At 44.0% G+C, this 25,655-nt stretch overlaps 1 protein-coding gene across 11 annotated transcripts in view; it reads left to right on the forward strand.

Moving 5' to 3' along the window:
• Positions 1-25,655, forward strand: part of GRIP1 (glutamate receptor interacting protein 1) — a 762,378-nt gene that overhangs the window by 731,692 nt on the left and 5,031 nt on the right. For all 11 annotated transcript variants that reach the window (XM_069584696.1, XM_069584697.1, XM_069584701.1 and 8 more), the window contains one exon: positions 2,883-3,116. In XM_069584696.1, the coding sequence (XP_069440797.1) occupies positions 2,883-3,116 (234 nt within the window). The remainder of the gene's footprint in view (positions 1-2,882; positions 3,117-25,655) is intronic.

The following is a 25,655-nucleotide window of genomic DNA, read 5'->3' on the forward strand; positions in this document are numbered from 1 at the left end:
GGTACATACTCGTGAAGCAAAAACAAGTCTTAAGGAACTTTAAATAATTACTTTTTTTTAGTTTTGTGTTTGTGTTTTAATTTTAATATTCCTGTAGGGATGTCGCTAATTCAGTTGATATTCACTTTAAACAAAGCAATCAATTCATCCTTTGAAAATTTTATCTGAAGACCTTTTGATACTATGTCATTGCTTCCATCAGAACCATTTCTAGATCAGATTATAACTTCTGTTATGGCTAAGGCTTATCAAAGTAGAACCGTTGTCTCCCGCTGTAGTGATTATTTGATTTCCAATGTGCTTCCTGCCAGTCTAATGAAAAATGAGTATAAAAAATAAATGTTAACAAAGCAAATAACTAGCCTAAGTAGGTAAAAACAATAGGTGGATGCTCACCACAGCAAGAAAATAATCGTTGAATGCTTTCAGTAACAGCAGATTAAACAAGGAATGATATATGAGTTAAGCACCACAAAATAAAAGGATGGCCCATGTGACCAACAAGCTAGTAATAAAAAGGTTTCAATTAAAGGAAATTTACCTGAAATAAACCATAATATGGATAATTCACACTGGATAAATACTAAGCTTTTTTTATTTACTAAACAAGCCAATTTTAAATGTTTCAACTTCATACTTGACTGAGAATCAATATAGCCTGCTGCTGCTGCTGCTAAGTCGCTTCAGTTGTGTCCGACTCTGTGCGACCCCATGGACGGCAGCCCACCAGGCTCCCCCGTCCCTGGGATTCTCCAGGCAAGGACACTGGAGTGGGTTGCCATTTCCTTCTCCAGTGCATGAAAGTGAAAAGTGAAAGTGAAGTCGCTCAGTTGGGTCCGAGTCTTAGCGACCCCATGGACTGCAGCCTACCAGGCTCCTCTGTCCATGGATTTTCCAAGCAAGAGTACTGGAGTGGGGTGCCATTGCCTTCTCCGAATATAGCCTAGTAGGCAAGATTAAAGGTTTTGGAGACATTGGTAGGGCTGCAATCCCAGACTCTTGGGCAAGTTGCTTCATTGATCCAGGCGTCCCCTTCCTAAGTGAAATGAGGAGGTATAATAAGTATAATACTTTATCATATAGACTTATTGTAAGTATTTAATGGTATTCTACATATACACACATATATATGGTACTTAGCACATATTAACACTCTAACTTCTTTATTTCAAAATTATCAGTAAGATAACCTGTAGTCAAGATATTGGTAAGTTCACATTTTGTGTCTTTTCTACGTATCTGTGTGCCAGTATTTGGCTGTCATTTAGAAATCTTGTTAGTGTCATGTATATCGCCGAACACCAGGTGAAGCTTGGAATTATAACATCCTAGTGAGGTAACATGGAGAAGGCAATGGCACCCCACTCCAGTACTCTTCCCTGGAAAATCCCATGGAGAGAGAAGCCTGGTGGGCTGCAGTCCATGGGGTCGCTAAGAGTCGGACACGACTGAGCGACTTCACTTTCACTTTTCACTTCCATGCATTGGAGAAGGAAATGGCAACCCACTCCAGTGTCCTTGCCTGGAGAATCCCAGGGACGGGGGAGCCTGGTGGGCTGCCGTCTGTGGGGTCGCACAGAGTCGGACACGACTGAAGCGACTTGGCAGCAGCAGTGAGGTAACAAATGAAAACTCTACTCACTTTGCAGGGTTCCCTCCTGATCAGTAATTTTAGATGGTGCACTTGGCTCATTTACCACCTATGGGACCTCAAGTAGGTCAGTCTCTTTGTGCCTTAGATTTCTCTCCTGTAAATTAGGAGGAATTACAGCATTTAACTCATAAAGTTGTTAAATGTGTGCATACATTCAAAGGACTCACATTACACTTCTGTTACCTTTAGCGTCACTATCAATATAAACCACTAGATCACCACCAGTCATATGGCATGTGGAATTTATTTTGGGGCAGATTCACTGATGCTGGTATACCATTATATAGCCGTTATATGGAAGAATACAGAGCTGGCTACAGGCATAGTTGCAGAATTTTAGCATCCTCCAACCATGAGAAATGACCATTCCCAACATGATATTGTTTTCAAATGCTTTTTTCTCTTGTTCCACTGGTGAGACTCAGTCATTTTTGAGAGCTAATCTTGCCATTTGTTGTGTATTATGCAGGGACAATATATTTGAACACTTCTCAATTCACTGGTAAAATTCAAGTCCCATTGCTTTTGGGCAAAGTGTTGATTCCAGTAGCACGTTATATGATTATTCCTTAACCTCTTTGAGGATCTTACACATGGGTCATTTCTAAGAAACAATGACCTACACCAAGTGATGTGGAGACCTAACTCATCTGCTTAGTTCCCAGGCTGGCCACATGGCCAAAGGGAAGACAGTACACCAAGGCTAGGAAGGCAACATTGAGTAGGAGCCCTCGCTTTTGTACAGTAGCCTCATTTCAGCCTGTTGTTACCTGCAGGTGGGGCTGGAGGTGCCATTGCCAATAGGGGCTGCCTGATCTCCAATAAGAAGTTCTTAGTTCATTTCTGTAAGATATATTGAAGGTTGCCTGATAATCCCATCTTTAGAGCCCACTCAGTGGAAAGTTTCTGCTTAAAAATGTAGTTTGCAGTAAGCAGATGGTAGAGCTCTTCAGTGTGCCTCCAAACTGCCAGGGGTGGTATTTGCTTAAGTAAACTCAATGGCTTAAGTACTTATATTGGATTTGTTATGTGCATTGTAAATGTCACTTGCGAAGCATTTTCCCAGACTTTCATGGTGCAGTCAGTACCTCCATTCTCCAGCCTTTGGCTATGCCCTGAAGAGACTGTATTTTGACTGAGCAGAAGGAGAAATGTGCTTCACGTTGAGCAGCCAAATCTTCCTCTCACTCGATGGCTTAATTGTTTCTGAAAATTGTCACTGCCGCAGGCAACGATCATGTCGGGGAGCACGATGAGTTTGAATCACGAGGCCCCTTCATCTCGCAGTCAGCTGGGGCGACAGGCCAGCTTCCAGGAACGGAGCAGCTCCCGGCCACACTATAGCCAGACCACTCGCAGCAACACTCTGCCCTCAGATGTGGGCAGGAAATCTGTCACCCTGAGAAAAATGAAGCAGGAAATAAAGGAGATCATGTCCCCAACTCCTGTGGAGCTGCACAAGGTCAGGAAACTCTCTTCTCTTCCCTTGGGGGTTATGTTTCATAGCCATTCTGCTCAGCATGAGTGCCCTGATTTGAGCATGATCATGACACTCTAAATGTGGGCTCAGCCGAGGAAAGAAGCCGGAGCTTAAGGGCAGATCATCAGAGACCGATGGTTCTCAAAACATGATCTTTAAGAGGTGATCTCATAAAACAGAGAACATTGGCTTTCAAGTAGTGAATTGATCACAAATGTATTTATGGCCAAAATCTTCCTGCAGAAGCTCTGTTATTTCAACTTGATTGGAAGGGGGAAAGATTTTCTAAATGCTGTACACTCCTAGCTACACTGAAAAGGGGTTTCCGAGGTGATGTTGGAAGGATTAATCATCAATTACAGACTTCTCAGTAGACGGTTATGTTATTCAGGGAGTATAAACTTCTCTTTGAGACATAATTTAGATGTCCTGGTCAGGACAAGATAAGGCCTGGTTATGTTTCATCTCTGCTAAGGCGGTTGCCTCACTTTCGTTCATGGATGAAAACTCACAGTTGCAAACAACTGAATTCAAGTTGCTGGCAGAGTTTAAACAAGGCAGGTGTAGGTGACAGTATCTGTGGAGCCCAGGGCCAACGAAATCAATGGAAGGGAGGTTTCTCTGGTTTTCTTTTGTAGAACTCGCTTTTTGTTGTAGTTAATACATAAGGAGGTATAGTTAGTAACAGTCTCACTCCATTCTTCTCACAGAGAAGATCTGTCGTTAATAATCTGTTAACTAGAGATAAGTTATTTGTCTTACCCAGAAGAGCAAATAAATGTCAGGTTAAGAAGGGGTAACAGGCCAACTACTCTCCTTTTCCTCTAAAGACTTTAGTCTCCCTCAGTTCAGTTCAGTCGCTCAGTCGTGTCCGACTCTGCGACCCCATGAATTGCAGCACGCCAGGCCTCCCTGTCCATCACCAACTCATCTCCCTACCCACCTATTGAAAGTAGCTGTTTTGCTGCCGACAAAGGATATGGTGAAAGAAAGGATTGTGTGGGAGGTTGGATTCTGAATTCATGTTCCATTCCTGGGTTCATTCTTTCATTACTCATTGATTCATTCATTCAGTACATAGATTGTGCATTTATTTACTTACAGAATGGATTGTAAATCTCCAAGGAGCACATTGTCTAATGGGAAGACAGTCCAGGAAATAGTGGGAAGAGAGTGGGATTAGTACAATGACAGACACAAGACTAGACTGTCTTTGGAGACGGGGCGGGGGGTGGGGGGGGGGCACCCTAACCCACTAAGGGCTTCCCTGGTAGCTCAGACAGTAAAGAATCTGCCTGCAGTGCAAGAGACCCAGATTCGATCCTGCATTGGGAAGATCCCCTGGAGAAGGAAATGGCAGCCCACTCCAGTGTGCTTGCCTGGAGAATTCCACAGACAGGGGAACTGTAGGGGTTACAGTCCTTGAGGCCGCAGAGTTGGACACGACTGAGTGACTGACACTAACCCACTACAGAGGAATGAGAAATGCTTCCTAGATGTAGGTGTTGACTCTGCAGGAAGGTGGAGGATGGGAAAGCATTCCAAAGCACAAACAGAGACATACACAGAAGGATGTTGAAGATTGCAGTGTACTGAGAGAGTGCAAATATGCCAGCATGACTAGAGCCTTGCGCATTAAGAGGCATTACAGACTTTACAGAAAAGTCAAGACATTTCTGATATTTTAGGGTGGGGACCCAGCTTTAGCCTGTTGCCACAAGTTAGTTTATCCAGTTACCCTGAATTGATGTGTCTGTCTGGTAAACATCAGGCTTCACCACCTGTCACATATCCTAATTGGCTAATTGACAAATACCATTAGGAGGCTGTAAGGACTCCCTTGGTGATTAAATCGCAGAAGCTGCATAGTCACTGCTAATTCTGCTGTACCGTGAGGAGGGCTGGCCCCTCCTGATTCCCTCAGTTATTTAGGAACACTGCCTTCCCGTCTTCTCTAAAAGTCTGCTGCCCAGGAAAACAAGTGTTCTGGGTAACTCACCTTCCTTCAGCACCAAAGGGAAAGGGTAACAATGAGTGCCTGCTGTGTGCTGTATTTTTTCTCTTTTTTAGCCCCTCACAATAGCATGTCTTAGCATTTATTTTCCCCGTCTACAGGATAGGGAAGGGCTTCCTAGGTGGCTCAGTGGTGAAGAACCCTCCTGCCAAGGAAGAAGATTCAATCCCTGGGTCAGGAAGATCCCCTGGAGGAGGAAATGACAACCCACTCTAGCATTCTTGCCTGGAGAATCCCCATGGATAAAGGGCCCTGGCAGGCTACAGTCCATGGGACTGCAAAGAGTCAGACATGACTGAGTGATTAAACAACAGGCTAGAGAAATAGCAAGTGTAGAAGAGAGCCGTTTTTCCTTCTGGAGTGAAGCAGTCTCTTCAAAGGAAGATTCCTTGGTAGCCCAGCAATGCAAAAGGCTTGTCTCCCCATCCCTCCTGTACTGAAAGCAGTCAGCAAAGATCATGACAGTAAATTGGCTATGCAAGTTGTTATAGCTGATGTTTTTAAAAATGTGCTGAAAATAGAGCTCTCTTTTTAAAGGCATCATGCACTTAGCACAGTGAGTGGCAGTGGATGGACTGGTTGGACATTTGTGTGGCAGTGGGTGAATTGAGAGACTACAGATCACAGACTGTGCTAGACCCACTTGGCCTAGCGACTGGGCTGCTGCTTTTTTCCTTCTCTTTAGTCATTTCCCTCTATCGTGGCACTAAGTGCATTTCCCATGTGGCTTCACTCTTCTTCCAAATTGGTGCCAACAAAATAAGGTGCTCAGAAGTAGATGGTGTCCTGGGCATTATAAGACACCCGAAATGAGCTTGTGAAGTGAGACTGTAGCAGAGGAGCCTGCAGCCTGACGGTATGGAATTGTGGGAGTGGTGGGTGTTCACATCTCAGGTACCGTGTGTGTGTGTGTGTGTGTGTGCGTGCGTGCGTGCGTGTGCGTGCGCGTGCGTGCGTGTGTGTGTGTGTGAATTCAGTTACCCTGACACTCCATTCACGTTTGCTGCTAAACCGACACTCCAGTTTCAAAACACTTGAAAGGAGAAATGGTGATTAGAAGAGTCACTTTCCTCAGAGCAGAGACTGGTAATTGTATTTGTGTCTTGATTGTGGGCACCCTTTGAGTGAAGATTACCTGACACATGAAAAAGCAAGTGCCTTGTTGATGGAATTGAATTATCTTCCCACTGGGGTGCTTGGACTGTAGCAAGCCAGGCTGCTCTGTCCATGGGATTTCCCCAGGCAAGAATACCGGAGTCCATTGCCATTTCCTTCTCCAGGGGATCTTCCCGACCCAGGAATCAAACCTGCGTCTCCTACACTGATAGGCAGAGTCTTTACTCTGAGCCAGCAGGGAAGCCCAGGGTGCTATTAGCCTGGACCAAACCTTCATAGAAGTAGGAAAAGGCACTCTCTGGGCGGTGGTGTGGAGATGGGGCCAGAGAAAGGGAAAAGCATCCCTTCCTCAAGTTGAAAATAACCCGAAGTCAGACCGCATGCATGGCTTCCGAGCGGAATGAAGGCTGATTCTCATTGAGCCCCTTGGGTGGACTTTTCTCCACTGACCTAGTGGAGAAATTTCTAAGGGGCTGCAGAGACCAGAGTAAAGAGGCTGGGCAGGGTCAATAGCACCCCGTTCTGAAAACATGTGGTGTTATTTTCCAGTTGCCATCTTTCTTGGGGCTGTGTGCCACTTGGTGAAAGCTGTCTCCATGAGAACAAGCTGTGGCTCTGTCTGTGTCCAAGCCGGTACCTTCAGACTCTTACTGTCACTAGAAGCTGCATCAAGAGGATAGGAATGAATGGGCCAGTATCCATCCCCATTCCTGGGGAGAACAAACAAAACACAAAAGCCACACCACCTCCTGATGATGGGTTACTAGCATAATCCTCATACAAAAAGAATAAAGTGTGGGCTAAATCTTCCGATTTCTTGAGTTTCAACTATTATCTGCCCCGCATTTTCCACCCAGTCCTCCTTGCCAATCCCTTTTCTTCCTTCAGACCTTTCGAAAATGCTGAGCTCAGGTAAGAGGCTACATTTTTTTTAATTTCACACATCTACTGCGTCCAAGGGTCTTCCATATCCTAACAAGTCTTCTGTCCTTCATTCCTGAACCCCAGAGACTAGTTATCCTTCCTGACACTTGAGAATAAACATAGAACAAAGCCTCACTTCCCCTTTTGGCCCTGTGGTTGGAGGAAGACATTGGAGCTGGAGTGATGATCTGGTGCTTAGATTGCGGGGGAGGGACAGTGAGGGCGTCACAGGGAAGTGATGCTGGTGTCTCTCAGACTTTTTTGGCTGAGATGTTATCCAAAATACATCTTCCCTCACAACTCAGTATACACATACACTCACACTTACATATTGGGTAGGCCAAAAAGTTCATTTGGGTTTTTCTGTAAGATCTTATGTAAAACTTCAACAAACTTTTTGGCCGCTCTAATAGGTATTGAATAAATGAATCCAAAAATTGACTGCACAATATACACTAATATTTTCTGTTTTTTTTTCTTTTCAAATGCTGTCATATTGAGCTGATTTCAAGACTTATTAATGGGTAGTAACTACAAGTATAGAGACTCCAGCCTTAGAGAAGAGTTTGGCATGTGAGCCTCCAATGACATTTACCATCATCACATGGGGTGCCTGTTAAATGTGGGTTCCTAAGCCCAACCCAGACTTACCTGGTCAGCATTTTCTGGGAGTTGAGGCAAAAAAATCAACATTTTAGCAACCTCTTAGTGGATTCTTTTGCACCTAAAGATTGGGAATCACTCCTGTAGGTTTTGCTAGCAGGAGGTGGTTATTTTGTGTCAGGGAGATCGAAGGCAACAGCTGAGTGGCTGAGCAAAGAGGAAATGAGTTTGCATTGTTAACCCTGGAGCTTCTAAATTTTTCTGCTTTGTATCACTATTATAGCTTATCATAGATTTTTTTTTTCTCTTTGCAGATAGGAGCTTGTGATCTTAGCTGCAGTTCATTGATAAACCCCTCTTTTCCTTCTGAAGCTTAAATATTCTTTAGTGTCTGCTTAATATATTTCTGAGATAAATTCTAGCTTCACTTCTCTTTGCATATTTTAAGGCAAAAAAAAATCTTTTTTCTGTAGATTCACATTTGAACTTAAAAAAAAATCATTTCCTTTTGTCCTATTGTTTGTGGTTTTCAATAAGATTGTATTCCTTTATTGTACGCAACTGTTTTGTTTTTTACAGAAAGATTTTTAAAATTATTTTCCAGAATCTATTTATAGCTGTGGATGGCTCGACTCTTGAACATTGGAGTCACTCACAAGGAACCCCTTTATTCTTATAGCTGCATTTGCTACCATCAGCTTTTCTCCCAGCCAAGTTCACTTTGCAATTCCAATATATTGGAGTGTTTTGAGAGTGTACTTTTGTTCTTCTTTACATGATAGAGTTGTTTTACTTCTTGGAAGTAGTGTCATTTTGGGTGTTTTTAGTACCCACGTCTTTTTCAATATTCTCAAGTCAGGAACAGGCTGAACCCTAGGAGGAAATATGAAATGGAAATACATATCTTATTTTGAATGTGACTCTTCACCAAATATTTGCAGTTGGTACTCAAGATTAAATGAACTGTCAGGCCAAAGTTTGGCCACAACCTGCCAGTCATGAGTCACGTCACTTTTCTGAACCTCAGTTTGCTCCCTTACCAAGAAAGGGGCTGGATCACTCATTATCACGAGAGAGTTCACAAATAGCATTTCCCAGGTGAAGTCACTTTCAGTCTTACCTCAACTCTGCAGTGACAGAAACCCAGGAATTGAGAGCTCCTCAGAATCCTAGCCTTAAAGATGATTCAGGCAGCCGTCTTAGAGCCTCCACAGATGGAGCTGTCCACTGGAATAACATGCTCTTTACAAAGAGAAGTGGACGTGTATTATGTCAGTGTGACAAGCATATTCTCTCCCTGTAAAACCAGGGGCAGCTGACAGTCAATGTGGAATTGTAGAATAAGGGTTGGAATTTAGGTTGTACATTTTATGTGAGCAATGCCATCCAGCCCTTAAAATGGATTGTTTCCATCAGGTTCCCTTGTCTAATTCTAAGACATACTTCTCAAAAATGTAAAAAACAAAATTATATATAAATGATTGGCTCTTGGGGGAAAAAGGAAAAGTTTTTTAGCTCATTAATGAGGAATGACAGCAGGATAAAAACATTTGTTCAAAGGGAAGATAAAGAAAATAATATATATTTATCAGTCCAAGGAGGAGGAGAAAAAGAATGTCAGAATAAGATTTCCTAGTTAAAATGAAAGCTGCTCAATGACTTACAGTGAAATAAAAGCAAAGCCTTTGAACTTATCTCTTCTAAGGGACAGAACTCTATTTGCATCCTATCACTTCTCTTCAAGTTGCCATCCACTTTTACAGAGGCTGAGCTCTGAGCCATAGAAATGCTAAGTCAAACAGAGATGCAGTACCTTAGACTCAGATGACCCTTAGGCAGGCTTGTTAGGCAGTGTTCCAGTGTGCCTGATTTCCCAGTCTTTGATCTCTCATTTCTGTCAAGGACCCACTACCATCCCTCTTCAGAAATAACTTCCCTTAAGTCTAGCCCTGGCTTGGGGATCATTCTTCTTCTGATGGCTTTGCTTGTCTCTTTTGTGATCAAATGCATTTGTTAATAGATTGTATTCTGTTATCTATGGAATGTTCACTTACAAATAAGGTGACTCCCTGAGGGTTACTGTGTTTCTCTCCAGGCCCTTGGAAAGAAGCCTGCTGAAGCTCTTCCTCCAACATTCTTCTGCTCCATTGCATGTCTATTGAGCAGTGAGGATCTCATTGATAGTGGTTTAGCCTAGAGCTGCTCTCTTTCTTCCCCTTAGATAAAGCACGAAGTTCATTCTTATTTGAGGACCTGTGTAGTGCCATACCACAGCATTGCTTGGAATGAGGAAATTAAACCAGCACTGTTAGTGCTCAGCGCAGTGAAAGTTTGGTAGGTGGTAACTTTGCCAACAAATGTCCATCTAGTCAGAGCTATGGTTTTTCCAGGAGTCATGTATGGATGTGAGTTCAGTTCAATTCAGTCGCTCAGTCATGTCCGACTCTGCAACCCCATGAACCACAGCATGCCAGGCTTCCCTGTCCATCACCAACTTCCAGAGTTTACCCAAATTCATGTCCATTGAGTCGGTAATGCCATCCAATCATCTCATCCTCTGTCGTCCCCTTCTCCTCCTGCCCTCAATCTTTCCCAGCATCAGGGTCTTTTCAAATGAGTCAGCTCTTCGCATGAGGTGGCCAAAGTATTGGAGTTTCAGCTTCAACATCAGTCCTTCCAGTGAACCCCCAGGACTGATCTCCTTTAGGATGGACTGGTTGGATCTCCTTACAGTCCAAGGGACCCTCAAGAGTCTTTTCCAACACCACGGTTCAAAAGCATCAGCACTCAGCTTTCTTTATAGTCCAACTCTCACATCCATACATGACCACTGGAAAAACCATAGCCTTGACTAAATGGATCTTTGCTGACAAAAGCAGAGATATTACTTTGCTGACTAAGGTCCGTCTAGTCAAGGCTATGGTTTTTCCAGTAGCCATGTATGGATGTGAGAGTTGGATTGTGAAGAAACCAGAGCGCCGAAGAATTGATGCTTTTGAACTGTGGTGTTGGAGAAGACTCTTGAGAGTCCTTGGACTGCAAGGAGTCCAACCAGTCCATTCTGAAGGAGATCAGTCCTGGGATTTCTTTGGAAGGAATGATGCTAAAGCTGAAACTCCAATACATTGGCCACCTCATGCAAAGAGTTGACTCATTGGAAAAGACTCTGATGCTGGGAGGGATTGGGGGCAGGAAGAGAAGGGGACAACAGAGGATGAGATGGCTGGATGGCATCACTGACTCGATGGACATGAGTCTGAGTGAACTCCGGGAGTTGGTAATGGACAGGGAGGCCTGGCGTGCTGCGATTCATGGGGTCACAAAGAGTCGGACACGACTGAGCGACGGAACTGAACTGAGGTTGGTCATAATTTTCTTTCCAAGGAGTAAGTGTCTTTTAATTTCATGGCTGCAGTCACCATCTGCAGTGATTTTGGAGCCCCAAAAAACAAAGTCAACCACCGTTTCCACTGTTTCCCCATCTATTTGCCATGAAATGATGGGACAAGATGCCATGATCTTAGTTTTCTGAATGTGGAATTTTAAGCCAACTTTTTCATTCTCCTCTTTCACCTTCATCAAGAGGCTCTTTAGTTCTTTTGTCACTTTCTGCCATAACGGTGGTGTCATCTGCATATCTGAGGTTATTGATATTTCTCCCGGCAATCTTGATTCCAGCCTATGCTTCTTCCAGCCCAGAGTTTCCCATGATGTACTCTGCATATAACTTAAGTAAGCAAGGTGACAATATACAGCCTTGATGTACTCCTTTTCCTATTTGGAACCAGTCTGTTGTTCCATGTTCAGTTCTAACTGTTGCTTCCTGACGTGCATACAGGTGGTCTGGTATTCCCATCTCTTTCAGAATTTTCCACAGTTTATTGTGATCCACACAGTCAAAGGCTTTGGCATAGTCAATAAAGCAGAAATAGATGTTTTTCTGGAACTCTCTTGCTTTTTCGATGATCCAGAGGATGTTGGCAATTTAATCTCTGGTTCCTCTGCCTTTTCTAAAACCAGCTTGAACATCTGGAAGTTCACAGTTTACGTATTGCTGAAGCATGGCTTGGAGAATTTTGAGCATTCTTTTACTAGTGTGTGAGATGAGTGCAATTGTGTGGTATTTGAGCATTCTTTGGCATTGACATTTTTGGGATTGGCGTGAAAACTGACCTTTTCCAGTCCTGTGGCCACTGCTGAGAGTTGGACTATAAAGAAAGCTGAGCGCCAAATAATTGATGCTTTTGAACCATGGTGTTGGAGAAGACTCTTGAGGGTCCCTTGGACTGCAAGGGGATCCAACCAGTCCATCCTAAAGGAAATCAGTCCTGAATATTCATTGGAAGCACTGATGCTGAAGCTGAAACTCCAATACTTTGGCCACCTGATGTGAAGAACTGACTCATTGGAAAAGACCCTGACTCTGGAAAAGATTGAAGGCAGAAGGAGAAGAGGATGACAGAGGATGAGGTGGTTGAGTGGCGTTACCGACTCAATGGACATAAGTATGAGTAAACTCTGGAAGTTGGTGATGGACAGGGAGGTCTGGTGTGCTGCAGTCCATGGGGTCTCAAAGAGTGGGACATGACTGAGCTACTGAACTGAACTGAATGAGGTGCTTTTTAGATGCACTTAAGGGTGGAGGTTGATTGCCAGTGGAGCCAGCCCTGTGATTAGAGGTTTGGAGGTTTCAGTCCCACCACTGACCTCCAGGGAGAGAGTTTGCAGGTGAAATCAGTCACCAATGGCCAATGGCTTAAACAGTCATTCCTGTGTAGCGAAGCCTCTGTAAAGCCCCAAAAGGATGGGTCTCCAGGAGCGTCCAGGTTGGTGAGCACATGGGATGTAGGGATGGGGTTGGGGAGGGTTGCAATCAGAGCCTGAAGAGAACGTAGAGGTTCTACAACCTTTCCACAAAATCTGCCCCCAAAGTATCTCTTCCATCTGGTGTTCCTGAATTATACCATCTTGTAATAAACTGGTGATCTGGTAAGTTCTGTGAGCCACTCTGGTAGATTACTCAAACCCAAGGAGGAGGCTGCTAGAACCTCTGAGATACAGCCGGTTGGGCAAAGGTATGAGTGATGACCTGGGTCTGAAGACCATTGTCTGAAATGGTGGAGTAGGGGTCGGGTAATGTTGTAGGATGGAACCCTTAACCTGTGGGATCTGACACGGTCTCTGTGTGGATAATTTCAGAATTGAGTTGAACTGTAGGATAGCCATCTAATGTTGCAGAGTTGTTTGGTGGTGTGGGGAACTCCCTGCCCTCAACATATGCAACGACATTTTGCCCACATGGGTCTGTAGGTTATGGAGGTCGGTGAGCTGCTGGTGGAATTGAGAACTGGGAGCTTGAGTCGAGAGCTGGCGGGGAGCCAAGCCAGAGAGGGCCCAGGAGCCAGAGAGCAAGGGTGGGTGTGGGGAGGCCAGCAGGCCGTCCTGAGTTGACATGCAGGAATGGTCTTTGTTCAAGCTGGGCTGACTTGGTGCTGGCTGGGCAAGTGGGAAGGCCCAGGGGCAGAGCTGATGGTAACTAACTAGAAAATCCATACTTTATTATTTTCTTCCAGCCCCGCTGGTAGTATAGGATTGTCCTCAAAGTCAATTCATGCCTTGAATTGTCAAGTTTAAAGGAACAGGGCTACCCCAGTGGTGTCTGGAAGAATAAACCCAAGTACCCGGTGGTTTGTGGGCAAACTGGAACTGTCTCTGAAGTAGGTGTTGGTTTGGTCCTTAAAGGCCATCAAGCAAAGGGCTGAGTCACAGGGAGGCTGCCAGGGCATAGGAACTGCTTCTGGGGTGGCGATCACTCACCATGACATGGCCAAGACACTAGACACACTTGCCCTTAAAATCCAAGTGCAGAGACCTGGCTCTGCTGCCAAGGCTTTTCATGGGACTCAAAACTGAAAACACAAGCATTAAGTTTCTGATCTTTGCCTCAAGGACATTATTCAGACCTGCGGATGAACTTGCTTAGAAATACCAATGAAAGCTCAACTTGAATTATGGTGAAGTCCTGCACCTCCTGTTAAGGCTTCCGTTCTCAGGAGGGTTAGAGGCAGTTGCAGCATGTATTGACAAGTGGTTAAAATTGAAGTGAGTTTTGTAGAACTGTGTCCTTACCCAGAGTGTTGTTTCAAGAGGCTCGTTGGCCCTTTTGGAACAGAAAAATCTAGCATTGTGTTCATAATCCAGATTCCCCCCAGGTAGCCTGGCACAGAATAGAGACCTTACAAGAAAAATCTTGATTTTCCTGGGTGAGGGTGGAGCATGAAGAGCTGGAGCGTGAAGAGCTAGAGCAGCTGGGAGCAGTTTGCACAGATGCTGGGGGAAAACCACAGAAGAGCTCTGATGAGAAGAAATACAGCAGACATGATAAACGATTCATCTTTAGTTTGTTGGGCAGTTGGAAATGGATAAGAATTGCCTGACCAGCTAGGAGAGTATGTGTCAAGAAAAAAAAAATCATGATTCAGTGGAAGGAACACAGCAGATGAGGTCAGATACTCTAATACTGAAATCCTCAGGCTTATTGTATTCCACCTGGACAAGTCCATTCGTCAAGTTCAAAGGTCAGTGTCCTCGTTAGTGGGAAAGGCATGCTTCTGCCACACAGAGTTGCTGGGAGGTCAAAGCAATCATATATCGGAAAGTGCCTGGTTAAGGGGTTCATCTGTGGGGGGCGGGAAATGCAACTTAAACCTTGCAATCCTTAGAATTATTTTTGGACAGGAAATACATCAGAAGTAACCGCTACCCATCTGCAGCTAAGCAGGAGAGCAGCAGCCACATGGCACAATTTATTGCAGCTGATTTTGAGACCAGCCAGCTGTGTGTCCTATTTCTGTGAATTATTGATTCCTGGAGTCTTACATCTGAATCATTTTAAAGCTTCATTTTGTTGTTTGCTACTTCTAAGAGAATCATAGAACTGGCTATTAAAATTCAGTCTCCTCTAACCTTAGGAAATCTTTCTAGAGAAACAGATTACTTTCATACTTAAACCATATATTAGTCTCTCATCCTGAGGAGTTTGCCATAGAGATATATCAAGTCTAAGGTTCAGGAGAGCCAAGCCTCTTAGCCAGCAACTGTGACTTTACAGTTAATGAGCTAATCTGCTAACCTGGCACTAGTCGACATCCATCTCTACTGTTGTGGTTAGTGTATCCCCACTGCCTGGTGTTGGCAGTGTTTAGTGACACTTACGCTTTTGCCCCTTCTGGGTTCCATACTGTGGAGCAGACACCCGAGAATCACAGGCCAGTTGAGCAATGAAGAACTTTACTGTTATTCTAGGTCTGCAACAAATGTTTCCCCCTTGCAGGGATTCCAGTTCACTGTGTTGAGAAACATGTCTCAGAGCTAAGACTGAAGTGGGCTTCCTGATGTCCATTGCAAACATAGGCTTTGTGACTCTCATAGTCAGATATGACTGAAGAGCGTGGCTAGGCTTGCAGAGAAAATGCCAGCCCACTTAGCAACCAGCCAGAGGGTCCACAGGACTGCTCTCCAAGCCTATATTTAATTACTAATGCAACAGAGATAACTACGATGTGCCACCATCCCCCATGGGTGAGCTGCTTGTCAGTGGAGAGACCATGACTCGGAACAAACGTGGAAAGGGAGCAGAAGGACGAGAGATCCCAGAGACAGAGCCAAAGAGCGGTGCAAAAGCTGGGGCCTTGGGTAGAGACACTTCATACACTAGGAAACCAGTCCCAAGAGTAACAGACGGTCACCAAGCATGTTAGCTGTTTGTCACCTCCACCCCCTCCTCCTTTGCACCCATATCCCCCTACTCCTCCCCTTCCTACCTTCAATGAAAGAACATGAAGATGGAAGGGCCTAGAAATAAACCTGAAGTGTTTCCTCCACTCGAGGCAGGAAATATCCACGGCGAGTCTATGAGGTGCGTGTGTGTTCGGTTTCTTCAGTCGTGTCTGACTCTTGGCGATCCTCTGGACTGTAGCCTACCAGGCTCTTCTGTCCATGGGATTCTCCAGGAAGGAATACCGGAGTGGGTTGCCATGCCCTCCTCCAGGGGATCTTCCCCACAAAGGGACTGAACCCCCATCTCCTGCATTGCAGGGGGATTCTTTATTGCTGAGCCACCAGGAAGCTCGAGTCTATGCTCAGTTCAGTTCATCGCGCAGTCATGCCCGGCTCTTTGTGACCCCATAGACTGCAGCATGCCAAGCTTCCATCACCAACTCCCAGAGCTTGCTCAAACTCCATTGTTTGAGTTTGCTCAAACTCAGTGGACTCCATGTCCATTGAGTCAGTGATGCCATCCAGCCATCTCATCCTCTGTCGTCCCCTTCTCCTCGTGGTCTCAATCTTTCCCAGCATCAGGGTCTTTTCCATTGAGTCAGTTCTTCATAAAACGTGGCCGAAGTAGTGGAGTTTCAGCTTCAGCATCAGTCCTTCCAATGAATATTCAGGACTTATTTCTTTAAGGATTGACTGGTTTGACCTCCTTGCAGTCCAAGGGACTCTCAAGAGTCTTCTCCAACAACATAGTTCAAAAGCATCAATTCTTCGGTGCTCAGCTTTCTTTATGGTCAATCTTGATACCAGCTTGTGGTTCAACCAGCCAGCATTTTGCATGAGGTACTCTGCATATAAGTTAAATAAGCAGGATGACAATATACAGCCTTGATGTACTCCTTTCTCAATTTGGAACCAGCCTGTTGTTCCATGTCTGGTGTTCTAACTGTTGCTTCTATTAGCCTGTGATATCTTGTGCCAAAAAGCAGAGAAGTTATCAGAGCAAGTGGGTCATATCATGATATCAACATGACATCAACATGAAGGACTCCACTTGGCCAAAAATGAGGAAACTTGAGCTACAAAAGAATGTTGCAGTTGATTGTAACACATTATATATAAAAAGACCCATAGCTTCATATTGCTAATGTACTTTTAAAAGGTCACTCCCCTCCCCACTGGAAAAAACCTCCTTGGGACACCACTGGAAACATTTAGTCCACTAATTCTCTATTTTAAAAATGAAAGGAAAGAATTGGCATTCATTTTGCCTTTCTTGTACAAACCATATGATCTGTTCCACAAACTTGGTAGAAAAAGTAGCATCCGGTTTGCTTTTCAATCTACTCACACAAGTCCCGCAGCTTTTATTAGCAAGAAATCCTGCATCTCAAGTTGGAGAACCCTACATTCCACCCTGGAGCTTCCCGGATGGTGCTCTTAGTAAAAAACCCACCTGCCAGTGCAGGAGACGTCAGAGATGGAGGTTCAGTTGCTGGATGGCGAAGATCCCCTGGAGGAGGGCATGGCAACCCACTCCAGTATTCTTGCCTGGAGAATCCCGTGGTCAGAGGAGCCTGGTGGGCTATGGGCCATGAGGGTGCAGAGTCAGACACGACTGAAGCGACTTGGCACACACATCCCACCTTACTCCCTGTACAAGACTGGGGCTTCCTCTGCTCAAAGGGAGGGCAGACAGACCTGGCTCCAATGTCATAGGCCACATGATGTCACTGTGGAGCTTTGTCCTGCCCAGTCCCAGCCACCCTGCAGCTTTTTGCCTTTGCTCATTTCCAGCATGGCCCTGGGGCCACGGAGGCAGGGTGTGGCCTGACCCTCAGAATTAAATCCCTCTCGGTTCACACTCAGAGCACATCATGGCCAGTTCTGACTAGTTTCCAAACTCAACCACATGGTATGTCAGAACCAGTCACTTCATCTGTTCAACATAATACTAGCTCTACAATGTAGCAGGTACCATTTAAGGCGTTTGGGATATATCAGTGAATAAACCAAGGATCCTTGCCCCCCTCAAGGAACTTGGGAAGTGGACATCTCCCATATCTCCCCTCCTGATGACTTTCGCTTTGGGTGAGGGGATGTTCTCTCATTCATGGATCATTCTTTCATTCATGGATATTCTCATTCATGGATTCATTCTCTCCCCATGGATCATCTGACCCTCTCCTGTATTCCTGCCTGGGTAATCCCACAGACAGAGGAGCCTCATGGGCTACAGTCCACGGGGTCACAAGAATCAGGACATGACTTGGCAACTGAGCACGCATGCATCATGAAGGTACATGTCAAATGTGGGGACTGGATTTTGCTAACACACTCGCGCACCTCTTCTGTAGTCAGGTAGGACTTTCTGATTGTGTGAGTGAGTGCCACGAAAGTGATCTTTCCACATATGTCAGGTTATTTCAGGTCTTAAAACTTCACATACACTGCTTCATTTAAAATTGTGTTTCTTACCCATCTAGCACATCGTAAGGGCCAGGTGAACCTTACGGTGTGCTAGGTACTATTTGAAGGACTGAGGATATAGTAGTGAAAAAAGATACAGCAATAAAGCACAGCCATCATGAGTTTACCAGTGATGATATCTGACTTGACCCTAACAATCCTGCAAGATGGGTAAGAAACACAATGTTAAATGAAGTAGTATTGGTTCCCCTCATTTCCTTTTCAGAACATGTACTAGCCCCTCTGGTGTGTGAAGTACCACGGAGAGCAAATTTCAGTGTGCTCAGAACTTGGCAGACGTCAGTTCAGAGTGGGGTTCAAGACACTGCAGCTTCACACCAGTCTGAGAGATGGCGATGCATCTGTTCAGGACCAATCACCCTCTAACTGGCAAGACAGGGCTGGTTTTTTTTTTTTTCTCATAAAGCAAAGATGTAACAAAATTCTGGCCCCTTCCCTTCTAGTGTATTGTGGGAAATAGGCAGGTGGGGTGAGATGTTGCTATACCCTATTTCGTAGGGCGTGCTGCGATTCATGGGGTCGCAAAGAGTCGGACACGACTGAGCGACTGAACCGAACTGAATATACCTCTGCCTATAAAACACGGCCTGATTTCAGAGAACTGAAAACATGAAGAAAAAAAAAAAAACTACATCTTAGAATCTATGAAATGAGGCACTTGAGTGGCATTAGAATATAATAGTTGAGTGACTGGAGTCAGACAGAGGTGCCCCCACTGTTGAGTACCTCTGTAACTGTGGGCGAGCTTGGATTTCCTCACTTCCAACACGGCAGAAACCACCAAGGCTGCCTGTGATTAGACTTGACCCCGCCAGCTTGATATATTAGTTCTCTGCCCAGTGACATGAAAATCCACAAATGACCACTTTGTATTTCCTTCAGCATTCCATACTTCTCTGAAGTGAAATAACTGGGTATAGAATAATAATACTCTCCTGCTTGGAGAGTATTAATCTTCACATTTTGCCCTATATACCTCTAAACTATTTTATTCCTTTGCAAGAATGTATTTCGGGTATGATGTGTGTTAAAAGAAATATACATTTTAAAATGTGCTCAGTCGCTCAGGCATGCCAAATTCTTTGCAATCCCATGGACTGTAGCCCACCTGACTGTTGTGTTCATGAAATTTTTCAGACAAGACGCCTGGAGTGGGTTGCTATTTCCTCTTCCAGGGCATTTTAAAATAATCAGAGTTAAAAAGCAAACCGCAATCATTGCTTGATATGTGCACTGGTTGTTGCAGAGGGTGTGCAGCAAACCTTACTGAAAAAAGCAGTCACGTTGTTAAATGAGTGTGACTTGCTGAGCACACTGGCTGGTGTCCAGCACAGTGGGTCTTGGTGGACATGACACATGAATGCGTTTCCCTCTGGAAGGCAACCTCTTCTCTCTGCCCCTGTCTCTCTCTCACTGCTGTTTCTCAGCACTTGGAACCGTGCTCAGAACATGGAAAGACTCAGTACACATTTGATGGACGTGTGAACCTCAGACTATCTCTTGTGGGTGGTCAGGAGGAGGCCTGGGGGTTGGGGAAAACTTTAGCTGGTGGCACTGGCCTTAATGCAGAGAGAACAGGCTGAGGCCCATAGCTGAGAAGGGTGAATGGCTGGAGTTGCAAAACCAAACCCAAGAGAGGGAGTGAGGGAGCTACTCAAGCCGGGCCCCAGGGGCGGGTGTTCCTTAAAGGAGTACTTCTAGGTCTTCTAAGACTTCTTTAAAAAATGAACTGTAGTTCACTTACAATGTTTCAAGTGTACAGCCAGGTGATTCAGTTATATGTATATATATATATTCTCTTTCGGATTCTTTTCCATTATAGGCTACTATAAAATACTGAATATAATTTCTGTGCTATAAAATAGGTCCTTGTTGTTGAGCTATTTTATGTATAGTAGTATGTATCTGTTTCCCAAACTCCTAATTTATCGCCTCTTCTTACAGTGACTTCCCCTTTGGTGACCACAAGTTTGTTTTCTGTGTCTGAGTCTTATCTGTTTCATAAATAAGTTCATTTGTTTCCGTTTTTCTGGATTCCACATTAAGTGCTATCACATGGCATTTGGTTTTTTCTGACTTACTTAATATGATCATCTCTAGGTCCATCCATATTGCTACAAATGGCATTATTTCATTCATTTTAACGGCTGAGTGATATTCCATTGTATATACGTGCCACTTCTTTATCCATTCATCTTTCAACAGACATTGAGATTGCTCCCATGTCTTGGCCATTGTAGTGCTCCTGTGAACTCTGGGGTGTGTGTATCTTTTCGAATTATAGCTTTGTCCAGATACATGCCCAGGAGTAGGATTGCAGGATCATATGGTAATTCTGTCTTTAGTTTTCTGAGGAAACTCCCTAGTGTTTTCCAGCTTTTGTTATTTGCAGACTTTCTGATCATGGCCATTCTGACTGGTGTGAGGCGATACCTCATTGTAGCTTCAATTTGCATTTCTTAAAAATAAGCAATATCGAACTTCTTTTCATGTGCCTGTAGGCCATCTGTATATTGTCTTTGGAGAGATGTCTATTTAGGTTTTCTGCCTGGTTTTTGATTGGGTTGTTTCTTTTTTATATTGAGCTCTATAAGCTGTTTATATATTTTGGAAATTAATCTCTTGTTGGTTGCATTGTTTGCAAATATTTTCTCCTGTAGGTTTTCTTCTCATTTTGTTTATGGTTTCCTTTGCTATGCAAAAGCTTTGAGGTTTAATTATGTTCTATTTGGTTTATTTTTGCTTTTGTTTCTACTCTAAGAGACATATCAAAAAAAATATTGCTGTGATTTATATATCAAAGCATGTTCTGCCTGTTTTCCTTGAGGAGTTTTATAGTATCCAGTCTTACATTTAGGCCTTTAATTAATTTTGAGTTTGTTTTTGTATATGGTGTTAGAAAACGTTCTAATTTCATTCTTTTCCCAGCACCACTTATTGAAGAGATGGTCTTTTCTCCATTGTTCTGGCCTCCTTTGTCATAGATTACCATAAGTGCATGGGTTTATCTTGGGGCATTCTATCCCATTCCATTGATATATCTGTCTGTTTTTGTGCCAGTACTAAACTGTTTTGATAGTATAGTCTGAAGCCAGGGAGCATGATTCTTCCAATTCCATTCTTCTTTCCCAAGCTTGTTTTTTTAATTATTTATTTTAATTGGAGGCTAATTACTTTACAATATTGTAGTGATTTTTGCCATAGATCGACATGAATCAGCCATGGGCGCACATGTGTTCCCCATCCTGAAACCCCCTCTTACCTCCCTCCCTATCCCATCTCCAAGGGTCATCCCTGTGCACCAGCCCTGAGCACCCTGTCTCATGCATCAAACCTGGACTGGTGATCCGCTTCACATATGATAATATACACGTTTCAACACTACCCTCTCAAATCATCCCACCCTTGCCTTCTCCTACAGAGTCCAAAAGACTGTTCTTTACATCTGTGTCTCTTTTGCTGTCTCGCATATAAGGGTCATCATTACCATCTTTCTAAATTCCATATATATCCTTTAGTATACTGTACTGGTGTTTTTCTGACTTACTTCACTCTGTATAATAGGCTCCAGTTTCATCCACCTCATCAGAACTGATTCAAATGCACTCTTTTTAATGGTTGAGTAATATTCCATTATGTATATGTACCACAGCTTTCTTATCCATTCATTTGCCGACGGGCATCTAGGTTGCTTCCCCGTCCTGGCTATTGTAAACAGTGCTGTGATGAACATTGGGGTACACGTGTCTCTTTCAATTCTGGTTTCCTCGGTGTGTATGCCCAGCAGTGGGATTGCTGGGTTGTATGGCAGTTCTATTTCCAGTTTTTTAAGGAATCTCCACACTGTTCTCCATAGTGGCTGTACTAGTTTTTGCATTCCCGCTAACAGTGTAAGAGGGTTCCCTTTTCTCCACACCCTCTCCAGCATTTATTGCTTGTAGACTTTTGGATCGCAGCCATTCTGACAGGCATGAGATGGTACCTCACTGTGGTTTTGATTTGCATTTCTCTGATAACGCGTGATATTGAGCATCTTTTCATGTGTTTGTTAGCCATCTGTATGTCTTCTTTGGAAAAATGTCTGTTTAGTTCTTTGACCCATTTTTTGATTGGGTCATTTATTTTTCTGGAATTGAGCTGCAGGAGTTGCTTGTATATTTTTGAGATTCTTTGTCAGTTGCTTCATTTGCTATTATTTTCTCCCATTCAGAAGGCTGTCTTTTCACCTTGCTTATAGTTTCCTTCATTGTGCAAAAGCTTTTAATTAGGTCCCATTTGTTTATGTTTGCTTTTATTTCCATTACTCTGGGAGGTGGGTCCTAGAGGATCCTGCTGTGATTTATGTTAGTGTTTTGCCTGTGTTTTCCTCCCAAGCTTGTTTTAACTATTTTTGGTCTTTTGTGTTTCCATACAAATTTTAATTGTTTTCTTCTGGTTCTGTGAAAAGTGCCATTGGTAATTCGATAGGAATCGTATTAAATTGGCAGATTGCCTTGGGTACTGTGGTCATTTTCACAGTATTGATTCCTCCAAGCCAAGAACATGGCCCACTTCCATCTATTTGTGTCCTCCTCAGTTTCTCTGAGCAGTGTCTTATAGTTTTCAGAGTACAGGTTTTTTGCCTCCATCGGTAAGTTTATTCCTAGGTATTTTATTCCTTTTTGATGTGATGGTAAATGGGATTGTTTCCTTAATATCTCTGATAGTTGTTAGTATACAGAAATAAAACAGATTTCTGTATGTTAATTTTGAATCCTGCAATTTTATCAAAGTCATTGATGAGCTCTAGTACTTTTCTAATGTCACTTTTAGGATTTTTCTATGTATAATATCATGTTACATGCAGACAGTGAGTTTTACTTTTTCCTTTCCAATTGGCATTCCCTTTGTTTTTCTTCTCTGATTGCTAGGACTTCCAAAACTATGTTGAATAAAAGTGGCAAGAGTAGGCATTCTTGTTTAGTTCCTGTTCTTAGAGGGAATGCTGTTAGCTTTTCACCATTGAATATGATGTTAGCCATGGGTTTGTCATATATTGCTTTTATTATGTTGAGGTACAGTCCATCTATGCCCATTTTCTGAAGACTTTTAAAATCATAAATGGATGTTGATTTTTATTTCTAAGTTTTTTTCTTTGAATGTTGAATTTTTATCAAAAGTGTTTTCTGCACCTGCTGAGATAATCATATGCTTTTTATCCTGTTAATGTAATATGTCACACTGATTGATTTGTGGATACTGAAAAATCCTTCAAGTCCCACTTGATCATGGTGTATGATCCTTTTAGTGTATTGAGTTTGCCAATATTTTGTTGATAAGTTTTTGCATCTATGTTCACCAGTGAAATCTGCCTGTATTTTTCTTTTTTGTGTGATATCTTTGTCTGGTTTTGGTATCAGGGTGATGGTGGCCTCACAGAATGTGTTTGGAATTGTTTCTTCCTCTGTAATTTTGTGGAATAGTTTCAGAAGAATAGGTGTTAACTATTCTTTAAATGTCTGTTATTAATTCCTTCTAGTGGATTTTTCATTCTAGTTATTATATACTTCATCTGCTGGGTGGTTCTCTGTATTCTCTAATTGTTTATTGAAAACTTCTAACTTCTCACTCTGCAGCTATTCTGCTCCCAAGTTCTTTGATCATCTTTAAGATCATTACTCTGAACTCTTTCTCAGATAGATCATCTTTCTCCACTTCATTTAGTTCTTCTCCTGGAATTTTATTCCTTGATCTAGAACACAATCTTCTGCCACCTCATTTTGTCTCAATTGCTGTTTCTATTTTTATGTCTATTGTAGATTAGTTATATTTCTCAACCCTGGACAAGTGGCCCTCTGTAGGAGATGTCCTTTGCGTCCCAGCTGTGTCTCCTCTTTCATCACTGAAGCTAAATGCTCTACGGGTTCCCCTAAGAGGGCTGCAAGGGTCCTTCTTTGTGGTGGGCTGATTATGCAGGCAGTCTAGTAGGCTTGGTTGGTTGACATGCCCTGCTCTATGCAGATGCTGCTAGTACTGCTTAGTCAAGCCAGGTTACCAGTTGGTTGGTTGTGTAACCCTGGGAGGTCTTGGAGGTGGTGCTGGCTCACTGGTGGGCAGACACAGGGTCCCAAAGACTCGGGCTGTTGCCCACCTACTGACAGGTGAAGTCAGATACTGGGGTTAGTGCTGGACTACTAGCAGGCAGAGCTGGTTCCTAGAGTCTGGCTGGAGGGCCCAGGGGTCTCAGAGCTCATTTCAGATCAGTGATTTAGGGGGTCAGAGGGAGGGTGGGGAGTTTCCCAATACAGTTGGGTATGAAGTTCGTGGTATCCAGAAGGGTGCATTTGCCTGTTGGTGGGCAGGGCCAGGGCTCAGCTGGCACCAGGGTAGGGTCCAGCTTGCATTGTGGGATCATAGTTTTCAGGCTTCTAGTATCTGTCCCCTGGTGGGTAAGGCTGATCTGGAGGCTTGTGCAGGCTTCCTGAAGAGAAAGGCATAAGCCTGTCCACTGGTGAGTGGACCTGGGTCTTGGCTCTCCAGTGGGAAGGGCCCTGTCTTGGGGTGAGTCCAGAGGTGGCTGTGGGGCTTAAGAAGTTAGGCAGCCTGCCTGCTAATGGGCAGGGCTGTGTCCCTGCCCAGGTCATTGTTTGCCCTGAAGCATCCCAGTCTGGGGACTTCCCAGGTGGCACTAGTGGTAAAGAATCCACCTGCCAATGCAAGACACAGGAGACATGGGTTCGATCCCTGGATCGGGAAGATCTGGAGGAGGAAACGGCAACCCACTTCAGAGTTCTTGCCTGGAAAACTCCATGGAGAGAGGAACCTGGCTGCTACAGTCCATCAGGTTGCAAAGAACTGGCCATGACTGAGTGACCAAGCATGCACGTGTCCCAGCCCAGGAACCCATAGCCTGTGGGTGAGGCCAGGTCTTGGTGCTAATGACTCAGTACGGCAGCCGCCAGGAGTGTTCACGTGGCTGAATATTCCCCAGTGTGTCCGCCATCCATGTCTATGTACCCAGAGTGAGCCAAGCTTCTGCCTCTCCAGGAAACCTTCCAAGACCAGCAGGCAGGTCTGGCTTAGCCTTCTGTCAAACGCATGCTTTTGTCCTGGGTCTTGGTATGCATGAGATTTTGTGGGCACCCTTGGTGTGCATGAGATTTTTGTGTGCATGAGAGTGAAGTCTATGTTCCCCTCAATCCAGTGGGGCTCCTGCAGTTGAGCCCCACTTGGTTTCAAAGCCAAATGCTCTGGGGCTTATCTTTCTGATGTTGAACCTTGGGCTGGGGAGCCAGACTATGGGGTTCAGAATGCTCACTCCTGTAGAAGAACCTCTGCAGTGTAATTATTCTCGTTTGTGGGTTGCCCACCCAGGGGGGATGGGATTTGATTATATGACCAGTCCACCCTACCCGCCCCCCTCCCATCTTATTCTGGTTCCTTCTTTGCCTTTAGTTGTAGGTATTTCCTGGTAGGTTCTAGTCTTTTTCGTCAATAGTTGTTCCCCAGATAGGTGTGATTTTGGTGTGCTCATGAGAGGAAGTGAGCTCGGGGTCTTTCTACTCTGCCATCTTTGCCTCTCTCCCTTTCACAATATTTTTTGCCTGCAGTACTGAAGC

This window comes from Ovis canadensis, chromosome 3 (genome assembly GCF_042477335.2).
Source record: "Ovis canadensis isolate MfBH-ARS-UI-01 breed Bighorn chromosome 3, ARS-UI_OviCan_v2, whole genome shotgun sequence".
In the NCBI taxonomy this organism is placed as follows: domain Eukaryota; kingdom Metazoa; phylum Chordata; class Mammalia; order Artiodactyla; family Bovidae; genus Ovis; species Ovis canadensis.